The 12,996-nt window shown below is 36.9% G+C and overlaps 1 protein-coding gene across 8 annotated transcripts in view; it reads right to left on the bottom strand.

Annotated features, from left to right (window-relative positions):
• SMOC2 (SPARC related modular calcium binding 2) overlaps window positions 1–12,996 on the bottom strand; it is a 129,879-nt gene that overhangs the window by 61,253 nt on the left and 55,630 nt on the right. For 4 of the 8 annotated variants that reach the window (XM_034428420.3, XM_034428422.3, XM_087882922.1 and 1 more), the window contains exons 5-6: window positions 7,057–7,104; window positions 180–230 (exon numbers count right to left, since the gene is read on the bottom strand). In XM_034428420.3, coding sequence (XP_034284311.2) covers window positions 180–230; window positions 7,057–7,104 — 99 coding nt within the window. Of the gene's footprint in view, window positions 1–179; window positions 264–7,056; window positions 7,105–12,996 lie in introns of all 8 variants that reach the window. The other 4 variants (XM_034428417.3, XM_034428419.3, XM_034428418.3 and 1 more) reach the window with 1 other exon arrangement.

Genomic DNA, 12,996 nt, shown 5'->3' with positions numbered 1-12,996 from the left:
TATCTAGATTATTAACTAGAATCTATTTCATCAGAAATAGGAAGTGACTTAATATCTCACAGAAGAGATTAAAAAAAAATAAACCCTGGCCATATTTCTCTAATATCATATAGACAGTTTGTAACAGAACTCAGCTAATATTGCCAAGGCCTTTCCTTCCCATTTCTATAAATTCTCACCTTCTTCATCTCCTTGGGGCTGAGGCTCCAATGCAGGAGCTGAGGCATCATCTGAATTCAGAATGGAAAAGATTTGCAAGGAGACTACAATTATGAAAGTAAGCTAAATAAGTGCACACATATAAAAAATGACTGTTAGTTAATAAATTAACAGTTGCAATTTTTTACCACACACATCAAATGAACATAAGAAATTATACGCATAAGTATTTCAAAGCATTTAGACACAGTCTTGATTAAATTAGAAGCATTTATGAGGGTTTCTGTCATGAACAAGAAAATTCCAGTAACCCCATTCAATCCAACCTAGAAATTTCTTATATTGCCTTATAAGTGCATCACATCCATGAAAATGGATAAAAGTGTGCACAAGTCATAATACTTTGAAAAATCACAAACATCTCATATTTGTTTTGATGTATTTATTTACTCTAGGTAGCATATAACCTAGGTATAATCTAGGTAGCATATATTTACCCAGAGGAGTATATAACCCAAATGTAATACTTAGATAAAATACAAAGCAGTAAAAAATATTAATAATTCAAACATGGATTTTAAAGCAGAGCTTTAAAGATTTTGGGACTTGAATTATTTACAAGGCTGACATAACTTAAATGATTTTATATTTAAAAGACTGCTCAATTTTTGTTATTTTTATTTGTTCATAAATTGTTAGCTACCTTGAATCCCTTGAATGTGAGATATTAATTGAAATAATGGGAAAAATGCATTGATTAAAACATACTTTTGACAATATGCTTCTGTCAAAAAGAATTACCTTCCTTCTTTTAGTTAGAGATACTTGTCAAAAGAGTTCAAAAGAATATCTTAAAAATCAGATGCTAAGGTACACCTAAAAGGTACGACTCATTTCTGTATGTTCATAAGAAAACAATTCAAATATTTCTCAAATATTTTCTATGCATCCTACAAACTAGGCTGTAAGAAATGACCCACATATAGACTGCAACAAAAACAATATTACTATGTACCAAATTTTTGGTTGTCTACACACTCCACTTTGGGGTTTTTAAATAGATAGATAGATAGATAGATAGATAGATAGATAGATAGATAGATAGATAGATAGCTTCTTGCAATGTGTTTTTGGTGGCTTCTCCATCTTTCTAACTCACTCAACAAGGGGAGATACAGTATGAAGAGATCAAGAGTGATAACGTACAAATTAAAAGAACAATATATGAGAAAATATTCCTCAAATTATAAAACTTTGTAAAATAATGCTTTTATCATTTACATCTAAAAAGCAGGGTTGGAAAATGTTGTGTTTATTTGGTTAATAGTCAATTCTAAATAAAAAGCCATAAATGTTCACCTTATTCTCTAAAGAAATGAAAAATGATGCCTTTTAAAAATGGACATTGAACTTCTTTGTGTTTTAAAAAAGAAAGTAACTGCATATGCATTGCATATATCATTTACAAAATATATCTGGGCACCCCCTCAATAATATTTTACTTGAGTCTTCTGTCCCAATTGTCCTATGAAAGCTGAATTAGCAATAGTACTTAGACTTATATATTGCTTCATAGTGCTTTACAGCCTTCTCTAAGTGGTTTACAGAGTCAGCATACTTCCCCCAACAATCTGGGTCCTCATTTTACCGATCTCGGAAAGATGGAAGGCTAAATCAACTTTGAGCCAGTTAGAATTGAACTCCTGACAGTAGGGAGAATTAGCATGCCATACTGCATTCTAACCACTGTGCCATCATTGCTTATATGTTATTTTTATTCTGCTAGTAAAACAATGCTGAAATGCTGATTATTCCTAGAAGAAGGTGGTCATGTCTAAGATAACTATCAGCCTATGGGGTTTTACAGTTCTCTATTTTATCTATTTGTTTTTCTTTCTACTTTGGGAATGGATACCTATGGAACTTCTAGTGTTTTTAAAAATAAAACAAGAAAGTCTAGTTGTCCTTTGGAAAAATCCTTTGGATGATTGTGAATATCCATAGACAGTGGGAGTTACAATTTATCTGTATCTCAGGGGGCATCAATTTCCCTTGTCTACTCAACCAGAAAGTTTTCATTAGTGTCCTTAATGGTAGATAACTTGCCCCACAAAATACATCATAGTCATATCGTTATCAAAATCTTCTCTGTCCAGTACTATACGACAATATTGTGTTTTGCAGTTGGGCTAATTATCAGTGGAATTTGTGACCAGAGATGCCGTAAGTAATATTGTTAGTAATCTGTGGGAGGCCAATGATTTTTCTTACCCAAAAATTGAATCACTGTATTTAAATAGACAACTCCATTAGATAGGATGGAATATAATTCCCAGTGTCAGTCTGACTGGATTTTAAAGTAGCTCAATTAATAATGATTGCTTGCCAGAAAAAGCTCAAATTTAATAATGATAGGATAGCCAGTAGACCTAAGGAATCTTTTAGGCAAAATATAGCTGGTTTTCACGCCTACCCTTTGAATGAGGAGTCAGCTATCAAAGTTCTCATGTATTTCATGTAACTACTGCCTAGTTTTCTCACCTAATGTCCATGGAGGCCATCAGCACTATCCCATTAACTTCTGCATGGAGGGGCAAGTAAATAGAGAATTATCTGCACAGAGCTATCTTGATATCTCCATTACATCTAATGGGATTCTCACCCTGTAGCCCCCACAAACAAGTGGACAGTCTGCATAGCAGCAGTGTTTTAAAATGTAAGTACCAGAAGAGCAATCAAAACTGAATGCAGCAATTCTATGTATAATTCTTTTCTATATGGAAAAGAAAGCTCCGTGCAATCCTAAAGCAAATTATAGGCAACTAAATAAGCACTTTCTGTACTTTGAAGTTCTAATTCCATTTTTAAATATTTGCATCCATGTTTTAAAAGACCGAAAATATAAGGAACATGTAAGAAATATAAAGAAAATATAAGAAACAACATGACTTGATTTCTGAAAACCTTTTCAATGTAAAAATGCCCCAATCTTTCAGAATCTATGTTGGCTTTGTCTGGTCAACTGGGATCCCAGTATGACTCTTAAGTGTCATTCTAGATCAGGGGTGTCAAACTCAAGGCTCGGGGGGCGGATCCGGCCCACGGGGTGCTTAGATCTGGCCTGTGGGACTGCCCTGGAAACAGCAAAGGACCGGCCCGTGGTGCCTCTGCCAGTGAAAATGGAGCTCAAGAGGGCCCTCCTGACCTCCGTTTTTGCTGGCAGAGGTTTGCAGGAAGCCGTTGCAGCTGAAAATTTAGCTCGGGAGCCTGTTTTCACTGACAGAGCGCTCAGGCCACCACAGGTGCACCGAACATGAGTGACATTGAGCTGGCCATGCCCCGCTGGCCATGCCCCCCAGCCATGCCCCTCTTGCCCAGTAGTGGGATTCAAATCCCATCGCCACCGGTTTGCTCATGGGCGCTCGTGTGCTCATGTGTGCACGCAACGCTTTTGCGCATATGCAGAGACATCCGGGCAGGTGGGTGGAGCCTCCCGCCACCGCCACTACCGGTTCGCCCAATCTGGGGCAAACCAGTAACAACCCACCACTGCTCCTGCCCCTCCCCAAGGTCAAACACAATCCTGAGGGCCAACCCGGCCCTCATTGAAATCAAGTTTGACACCCCTGTTCTAGATATTTAAGTAATGAGGTATTAAACCTTAACAGGCATTCTGCCAAGCTTAAATAAATATGAGTTGCAGCAGCTGGTCAGCCTCAGAAACAACCAACACACAAGCAGAACCTTGCTTTAGAAAACATTCAGCTTCACACCTGCTTTTGTTCCCCTGTGTCTCAAACACAGCGTGCAGCTGGAGGCTGGTGATAAGATTTCTTTCTTCATTGCTCCTCTGACTCAGCACTCAGGCAAAGTTTAAAGACTACATAGCATATTTAGTACTTTGCGTTGTACTAAAAATTCTAATTTATGACCTGTATTGAGTTTCTTTAGAAAAGTTAATTGACATCTGGAGCTGACATATTTGCCTAGCAAATGTATGAAAGAGCAATTGCCCTCAAGTAGCATATATACACAGCTCACGTTACTCAGTTGAAAAGTTACTTGTGTTTTCATATGAAATGGTTAAGGGTGCTATGGTTCCTATAGGAGCATAAATCAAGAATAGTTATGTAATGTTGAATTGACATTACATAACTCAGCTTTCCTGAGCTTGGGCACTTCATTGCAAATCACTAAAGCAAATAAAGAAAAAAAAAGAAAAAGAAAAAACTAAATAAACTTGAATATATATCCCCATTAATCTTGGGCATAATTCTACCAGCTACACTGGAGGTAAACTGGTCCAGACAGATATATGAAAGATCTTAACATAGACAGATAAAATGTTATAAAGAGATAACATTAATAAAAGAAACTGGCTCTGAATATAATCCATCAGTTTAATTTATTATAATAAGTCCTAGCCAGAAATTTTAACCTCCATTACCAGGGGACTGAATAAAAGAGATCTCTATAGTTCAATCTTAAGTAGAGCAGATTTTAGAAAAAGATGCAGAATGGTTCAGAAAGCAGCAGCGAAGAGTTTGTTAAGTTCAGCACAAATCCAACTGACTGTGAATGGTATGTGAGAATTGTAACAATTCACAAAAAGAAAATAGATACAATGAATTTAGGCATGGAGGATGTATAGGACTGAATGAAACTGAACTTGATAGATTTCCCCAGTCTCTCTTTATTTGCCAAACCATTATTACATCCTGTTTCTGTTACAACTTTTAAAAATACCAATTCAGCACTAGAATTAATACATATAATTATGTACATTTTTCCTAACATGCACCTGTAGGCATATTATTTTGCCAACATTTCTTTCAAGTCATAAGTTTTATAGCTATACACAATGTTACACACATATAGGCATTTTACCTATATTTTTAAATGGCAAAATAAAATTAAGAGACGCTGAAAGAAAACTTCATTTTGTACACATATTATTTCAGGGACTACAAATTACTTAAATTCCCATTAAAATGCAAACTAACCTAATTTATCCCTTTCCCTAGGAGGAGGGGAAGGAAATACTCATGATCCCATATATATGAATTGATCAGAATCCCATATATCAGCATATGTGCTGAAGTCCCCATTATCTCTCACTACTCACCCACATTGGCTAAGGTCAACAAAAGTTCCATCTTGCCTAACTCTGTCTTATATGAAAGATAAAAGTTTCCCCTTTTCAGTCATGTCTAACTCTATGGGACGGTGCTCATTTCCATTATTTAGCTAAGGGAGCCAACATTGTCCAAAGACCCTTCTGTGATCATGCGGCCAGCATGACTATATGCCAAGGCACCTGGAACACTATTACCTTCCCAATGAAGTGGTACCTATTTATTTACTTGCATTTGCATGCTTTCGAACTGCTAGGTGGGCAGGAGTTAGGGCAAGAAGGAGAGCTCACCTCATCACATGGTGCTCAGGTCTCGAACCTGGATTATCAACTTTCCAGCTGACAAGCCCAGTGTTTTAACTGCTAAGCCATCATCCCCCCTGCCCTATATTACAAGACCTATAAACCAGTGGTGGGTTTCAAAATTTTTTACTACCGGTTTTGTGGGTGTGGCTTGGTGGGCGTGGCATGGCTTGGTGGGTGTGGCTTGGTGGGCGTGGCAGGGGAAGGATACTGTAAAATCTCTATTCCTCCCCACTCCAGGGGAAGGTTACTGAAAAATCCCCATTTCCTCCCGATCAGCTGGGACTTGGGAGGCAGAGAATAGATGGGGGTGGGGCCAGTCAGAATTTTTACTACTGGTTCTCCGAACTACTCAAAATTTCCACTACCAGAATTGGTCAGAACCAATTGGTGAGTCTGAAACTCACCTCTGCTATAAACTCATGTAAAAGCTTAGAAATCCATGAGCACTCCCCTATTAGCCAGAAGTGCTAACAAAGCCTTTGACTTTTCTTTGTATCTCAACAGAACATTAACAATTCACAAAGTGAGCCTGTTCCCTTTGAGAAGGATGGGGGGGGGGGAGAGAAAAAAGAAAAGAAAAGAAAAAGATAGCATGCATCCCTTGGAGTCAAATACTGAGTCCTAACTCCTAAGTGTAAAAAGCCTGGGTTTCAAGCTGTTGCTTTGAATCCCTCTGGACAATTTTTAGCCGGTTACTCTGTAATAGCCTAGGGCTAGGCTATCTTATTAGGTTGGTGACTTCTAAGTGCTACCTCAAGTTTCCCCAAGAAATAGCCAAGTCCATGATGCTCTCTGAGCTTTCTTGAGACATTTCATTACTATACTAGGTAACATCATCAATGCACAGATCAATACCCTCCAATTTTAAGCGCAATGCAAAGGAACTAATGTTCTTTTTCATCTAGATATAGCAAAAAAAAGTATTTAATCAAGGAAGCATGTACCATTGTTCTCAGTTCATACTGAAATATATTGAGGAAAAAAATCAGATAGTCCAAATACTTCATTAAAGGATAACTCCAAACTTTTATAGGAATAAATGGTGACAGGTCTGATATTAATCCTAAATTTAATAGCAATAGCATTTAGACTTCTATACTGCTTAACAGTGGTTTACAGTCCTCTCTAAGTGGTTTACAGAGTCAGCATATTGCCCCCAACAATCTGGGTCCTCATTTTACCAACCTCGGAAGGATGGAAGGCTGAGTCAACCTTGAGCCTGGTGAGATTTGAACTGCTAAATTGCAGGCAGCCAGCACTCAGCAGAAGTAGCCTGCAGTACTGCATTCTAACCACTGCACCACCATGGCTCTTAATAATGAAATAAGAAGCCTGAGTTGCTTTTTTTGGGATCCACTGAAATATATTGAATCTGTATAAAAGAAAACAACTTTTCCTATTTAATGGAGACTGATTATACATATATAATCTACAATATTAAATAGTATGATATTTACCTGTTTTTCCTGTACCTTCACGCTGTGGCAGTTTCTCATTTAGAGACCCTAAAAGTAGAGCAGAAACAATGTAATGTAAGAAGCATTGAAAGTATTGGGTTGTGTTACCAAATGTCAAAGGCAGCAGGCAAATCACTGTTTAGGCATTTATTAATATGGAGAAGAAAAGAATAAGGCTTTTATTTCATAATGTGTCATTCTATACACTGTAAGTCAGAAACTTTTACAAAAGAAAGGAAGACATATTGCATGTGCATTGTATTTTAAGATATTGTAGGGGAAAAAAACTTAGTGAACAATACCTTTCAGCAATAATTGAACACCTGTTTCAAAAGTTCCTTCTCTTTCCCAAAGGCTCATTATCTGTGGAATTTCTTTTAGCTCCCTAAATTTTGATCTCTTGACTTGGGAGTAATAAAAATGTCTGGGTTGCATCTGGTGCATTTCAATGAACAGTTTGTGGAGGATGGGAACATTTAACTTTACGCAGCCAATGACGCTGATCTGCTTTAAGATGTATCTCTCGAGTTGTCCAAGTGCTTTCACAATAGTAGACTAATGGCTCATGGAGAGGTCTGCCTCCCTATTATGAGTTACAACACAACAATGCTTTTTATCCGATTGTACTTCAACAGAGAGTACATAAGAAAGGAAAGCATATAAATAGGTTTAAGCTGAAAATAATGACAAACAAAAACTTCTAGACCAAGTGTGCATTCCACTCCCATTTAGCTAAATTTCCCGAAAAAGTGTTTCTTTCAAACTGCAACTGGACTTTTTAATATTTTTTCTTGAAGACATTTCACTTCTCATCCAAGAAGCTTCTTCAGTTCTAATCAACTGGTAGGGATGTAAACCATTTAGAGAGGGCTATAAAGCACTAAGAAGCAGTACATAAATCTAAGGGCTGTTGCTATTTATATTCCCATTGTAAACCCAGATGGTTTCAACAACAGAGAGTTAATAACTAGCTATACTAGAAAGAGTATAAATCTTTTCCATTTCCCATCAGTTAGTTAGAATTGAAAAAGCTTCTTGAATGAGAAATGAAATGTCTTCAAGAAAAATCAAGGAAGTCCAGTTGTTGGAGATTTTTTAAAAAAGGACTTTTGGGGACAACCATGGATAACTGAAAACCTCCATATCAGGGGTGAAATCCAGCAGGTTCTGACAGGTTCTGGAGAACTGGTAGCGGAAACTTTGAGCAATTTGGAGAACTGGTAGTGGAAATTTTGAGTAGTTCGGAGAATTGGCAAATACCACTTCTGGCTGGCCCCAGAGTGGGGTGGGAATGGAGGTTTTGCAATATCCTTCCCCCAGGAGTGGGGTGGGAATGGGGATTTTGCAGTATCCTTCCCCTGCCATGCCCAGCAAGCCACACCACACTCACAGAACCGGTAGTAAAAAAAATTGGATTTCACCACTTCTCCATATACAATTATCTAAATGGTTTTACCTGGATGAAGTTGAAATAGTGGCAATCAAAACAACCAGGAATGCTATTTACAAAGAATTACACTACTGCCAGCATACAATCTGATACAAATTATCAGAGATTTCAGTCAATTGATAAACTACTTACCAGAAGCTTGAATCAAGAAGATTTGGATTAGTTATAAAATATGGTGGGTGGTCTAATGGGTATAACCTGAATAAATCTAGTGAAGATTCAATGAGACCATCAAACAGTGAATAGCCAGACAGTGGTAATAGATAGGAGTATTGGCAGTGCCCAATAATTAAGAAAGAAAATCCAAAAGATTCGAGTCTTAGATAATGCAGTTGGTGATTAATTATTTTGTAAAAATTTAGGCTGGAGGTATGTAAGCTTTTAAATAAGCTTTTTTTCTTGCTCTTCAACTTTAAAGTTTTTTTTTTTAAAAAAAGTCATGATCCAAAAGAGTGCAAGAAACACAAAAAGTATAGCAACTTAATATGCACATACTTCCATCTAAATAAATAGTTGCCTACTACAAAATACCGTCCTGATAATTGAAATTCCAATTTGTGAAAGATTCCTTTCTATGTGAAATGTGTGATCCAAAAAGACATACGTCACAAGCTCCTGTTTCATAAAATAAGTTTTTGTTTATCAGAAATCTGTGTGAGTGGCTTCAATCAAATTTACTTTACAACTTGTGGTTGGTACAAGTTACCAGTACATTATTCTAGTTACACTTTGCAAAAATACCATGTTCCGAGTAATCTCCAATGGTCAAAATTCTCTCCAATTCACACTAAACCTTGGCTACATCATGCTCATATGTGCATTCAAAAAAAAAAATCTTCTAAAATATGCTGAATTTACTGGAACTTATTTGGTTGGAGAGGATTGCCTGCTGTTGTTAGATCTTCCATTTATTGCCTTTGGGGGGAAAATCCTTCAGATCTGGAAACCATTTTATTGACACATCAAAGGAATTACTATGGGCAAGGGATTTATTAGGATAACCAAGGCTATTTCTTCCCCCAAACCAAACCAAAACCCCAAATTGAAGGAAACTGTTTCCTGACGGAAATACAGCTGCCATCTAATATATTGAGAAGCCATGTTCCTCTCTCCATCAAGTGCCACTTGGCAACAGCCATTCCATCAGGCTACAGAAGAGAGAAAGATGGATCAAGATTACTCCATTAGATCAGTGGGAAACTTTACTTTTTATTTATTGATTTCTCTCCTTCAACTGCTTTCTGTTTGGCCTTTAAAAATATTGTAACTAAGAATTAGTGAATGAGATCATTTTCCTTTCTTTCCTCCAGATCGCTTTCTCTATTGGAAATATATCTTTTAATACTAGATGCTTGTGAACATGGACAGTTTTACTAATATATCAGCCACTTTTTTGGAGGGGGGGGTGAAGAAAAGAGAAGATCCATAGAGGTATCAGAGGGGTAAAGTGCAGGATTTAGTCTTGAAGTTCTTATCACTGTTTCACTGGGAGTGATCTGGTATAGAATGGTATATCATGGTATAATGTTGTTAAGGCTTCCCGTCACATTTGATTAGATACATTTATATGCTCCTTTGTTTGCAATGATCAATTCCACCTTTATACCTGGCAGACTGAAAACAAATGAGTTAAGAGAACAATAAAATTCCTTCACCATTTGAGTTGGGGCAATTATGATTCTGATGAACAATCTAGCAAACACTGAAATGTGGCTGCATGATATCTATTTTATAGATTGTGGGCTTATACCTGATAGCCATGACTGTGTGCTTTCTTGCTCCATAATTTGCATAAAAATACTGATGAAAAACAAACATTTTTTTTTCTCCATGAAGAGTATTATGCTGCCTTCTTCCATAGCCCTTCCTGAACATGGCCCTGTTTTACTTATCCAAATATTCAGCTGTTTTAATAAGACAGGATGCACAGGGCCAAGCCTGCAGATGACCAACCATGGTCACTTGTCCAAGAATCATGTCTACATCTAAAGGATCACCAAACTGAGTTGAGTACTGTACAATATAAAAATACAATCTATTAATATATAATTGAAATATAGATAGAGATAGATTATAAAGAGACAGAGACAGACAGACAGACAGAAAGACAGAGAGAGGCAGACAGACAGACAGAGAGAAACGGAGGAGGGAATAGTATTTTACATTTTCAACTCACTATTTTTTCCCACCTGATAAGAGGTTTTTTAAAATATTTACTTGGAATATTGAAAGCACACCAATGGTAGCAACAGAACCGCAATACTATTAATAATAGTATCTGAGACAAATCTGAATGTGGGTCTAAAACTGGAAGGAAATGTACACTGTTTTAATTAAACACCGTCTTTCAGAACAAGAATTAAAGATTGCTGTTTGGAATTTATACTTTTTTCTCCCCAAAGTTGACATGTGATTCTATTATTTCCAGATACAATGCTCAATATAACATGACACTTATAAGCATTCCCATTGCTGATCTTCTAAGACCATATCTTTTTTTCTTGAAGTTTATCTTACATGTTAACAGTATGTACATCGACTAGGATTCCAAATAAAACTAGTAAATAAGAAATAGAAAAGGAATTTGATCATACAGCATTCAACTCTCGCCAAAATCATCTTAGTCTTCAGTCTTTAGTCAAAGATTTCTTAGGATAAACATTTTGCTTCAATACTGTAAACAACTGTGCTAATAGGAACAGTTATGAACTGTGCAGATCTCAAATTATTTGGGAAATGTCTTTTTATTTAGTATTATGCTTGTTGGTCTTTAGCAACAAGATAATATTTATATTAGTAGTTTGTAATCCACAGAAGCTATCATATGATGGACAAATATAATAATGTTTTCAATCAGTGTCTTATAAATACTGATAACATGATATCCAAAGAGCAAATCTGTAAAGGAACCATTCTGTATTTCAGAACTGAAGCACTATAATGGGAAAACTTTTTCTTTTGAGGAAACCAAAATATGGATAATTGCCACGTGAATACAAGATGATCCAAAACTATCCTGTTTGGAAACTGTTTTGTCCTCAGCGATTTTTTTCTTTTTCTTCTTCTTTTTTTTTTTGCATTTATAAAAATGCCAATTTTGTACTTAAAAACAGTAATATTGGAAAAGTCAGACATCTACAAAACAGTCAGAATAAAATATAGGTTTACAGGCATTAGTTTGGATTGAAAATCTAAAACTAACTTGGAGAACACTAATCCTCTATTCATATCCAAACGTCTCCCACAGAATAATTCCGCTGTCATTTTTTATGAATGCACATAATTGACCATAATAAAATTTATGCCAGAATCCCAAATATAGAATTGCAGCCTGAATGTCATACTCAGGTCATTTGAATTTTGCACTGAAGATTTATTAAATTATACTTCTTAAAATAAGGTCAGCAGGAAATTGGTTTATTGTTTTAAAATACACTTATCTATTACTCTGTGACATAAAGTTCATGGCTCCACTAAAATGATAGGAAACCAAACCTCACAGAAACCAAGAAGAAAGTATAATAAATCTAATGTGCTGTGAGGCGCCAAAATAGCCAAAATATAAATTAGACTATTGCAAGTTCTCTACTTGGTCTACTTTTGAAAAGTATCCAGATGTTGCAACTGGTGTAAAATGGGACAGCTAGGTTGCTGATCAGTGGTATGATGCAGGGAACACATAAAATTGAAGTTCATCACTGGTTGGAAATCGTTAACCAGGCATGTGGTAACGTGCACTTTCAGAACCCCAAATGGCTTAGCAGCTATCTATCTGAAGGTTCACCTCTTACAAATCTGCAGCAGTGGCCCTTCTGATTTCTTTTTTTAATATGAGTGTGTGTGCACGTGCACAAAGGCCCACTTTTCACACACTGTTGATTCCTCTGACTTTCTGGACTAGCCCTATGCAGTTTTCTTGGCACAGTTTTTTCTGGAAGTGGTTTGCCCTTGCCTCCTTCCTAAGGCTGAGAGACAGTGACCAGCCCAAGGTCATCCAGCTGGCTTCATGACTAAGGTTGGACTAGAACTGGTGGTCTCACGGTTTCTAGACTGAGCATCATCTGCTATATCAAACTTGCTGGCTGTCTGGCTGGCTCTCTCCCTCTTTCCCTCCTCTCCTGAGGTTAGAGAGTAATTTACCTGACATTCAACTAAGTTGCTCCCAAAGTGGAGAATGCATTCAGCCCTCACTTAACAGAACAGAACAGAACAACAGAGTTGGAAGGGACCTTGGAGGTCTTCTAGTCCACCCCCCTGCTCAGGCAGGAAACCCTATACCATTTCAGACAAATGGTTGTCCAATCTCTTCTTAAAAACTTCCAGTGTTGGAGCATTTGTAACTTCTGGAGGCAAGTTGTTCCAATGATAAATTGTTCTAACTGTCAGGAAATTTCTCCTTAGTTCTAGGTTGCTTCTCTCCTTGATTAGTTTCCATCCATTGCTTCTTGTCCTACCCTCAGGTGCTTTGGAGAATAGCTTGACTCCCTCTT

Source organism: Pantherophis guttatus, chromosome 1, assembly GCF_059756535.1.
Source record: "Pantherophis guttatus breed Tessera chromosome 1, ASM5975653v1, whole genome shotgun sequence".
Lineage (NCBI taxonomy): Eukaryota > Metazoa > Chordata > Lepidosauria > Squamata > Colubridae > Pantherophis > Pantherophis guttatus.
Note: the sequence above shows the minus strand (reverse complement) of the source record. Positions and strands in the feature narration are given on the sequence as shown.